This window comes from Microtus ochrogaster, chromosome 7 (genome assembly GCF_000317375.1).
Source record: "Microtus ochrogaster isolate Prairie Vole_2 chromosome 7, MicOch1.0, whole genome shotgun sequence".
Classification (NCBI taxonomy): Eukaryota; Metazoa; Chordata; class Mammalia; order Rodentia; family Cricetidae; genus Microtus; species Microtus ochrogaster.
The window spans coordinates 1853329-1854180 of NC_022014.1; the positions used below are offsets into that span (position 1 = coordinate 1853329).

The following is an 852-nucleotide window of genomic DNA, read 5'->3' on the forward strand; positions in this document are numbered from 1 at the left end:
CCGCCTGGGCAGCCCCCGCCGCCTCTGCGGCCAGCGCCGCTGCCTCTGTCCCGAGCTCCCATGGCTCGGCCAGACCTGCAGCCAGCGCCCCGGGCACTTCCGCCTCCGAGGCCCCGCCCCGCAGGGAACCGGCCTGCGGTCTAGGTCCCCGAGGGTGCGGGACCGCGTCACCTTGGCCAGAGGGGAGTTGGGCAGCAGGGGCCCAGGAAGGTCGCCTTTGGGGGGCGGGGGGGGGCCACGGACTGATGGGCGATCACACATCTTGAGGAGACAAGGGATGGGAAGCACAGGATGGAGGGTCCTGTAGAACTCTTTGGGGTACAGAGGGCAGGTGTCACGTGGTAGACACAGGGTGAGGTGGGACACAAGGCAAAGGTCGCGCGGGGCAAAGGGGACACAAAGGTCACGCTGGACACAAGATGAGATACGGAGGAGAGGGATACCTACATGGGACCCGGGTGGAGTCAGGGCAGAGGGGTCTTGCGGGACGTAAGAGAGCAGGGGACTGGAGTCTCAAGGCATTGGAGGTGGGGGAAACTGTTGTAGGGGAGGCGCCATAGAATTCATGGATTAAGTAGTCATGTCGAAGGCTTGGGGCACTTCAGAACAGTTACTTGGGACTCATTTGGGGGCAGGAGACAGAATTATTCCAGACATGGGAACGGAACAGAGGGACCACGCAAAACGAAGGAACATAGGGCAGCATAGGTGTGAACTGGAACCCATAGGATGTTGAATCCGGAGGGCTGTAGTGCGAGCCCAGTAATAAGTAAGCCAGAATTAGTGTCCCAGGAAGGTGCACGCTGACCTTGACTTGAACTGAACCTCCAGCTGCCCGAAGTCCCCCCCTCC

At 61.4% G+C, this 852-nt stretch overlaps 1 protein-coding gene across 1 annotated transcript in view; it reads right to left on the minus strand.

The window, feature by feature from the left end:
• The window catches only part of Tmem8a (transmembrane protein 8A), a 9896-nt gene extending 9635 nt beyond the window's left edge, over positions 1–261 (minus strand). Inside the window, exon 1 of the mRNA XM_026780571.1 lies at positions 76–261. Coding sequence (XP_026636372.1) covers positions 76–261 — 186 coding nt within the window. The remainder of the gene's footprint in view (positions 1–75) is intronic.
• Between the last annotated feature and the right edge of the window lie 591 nt (positions 262–852).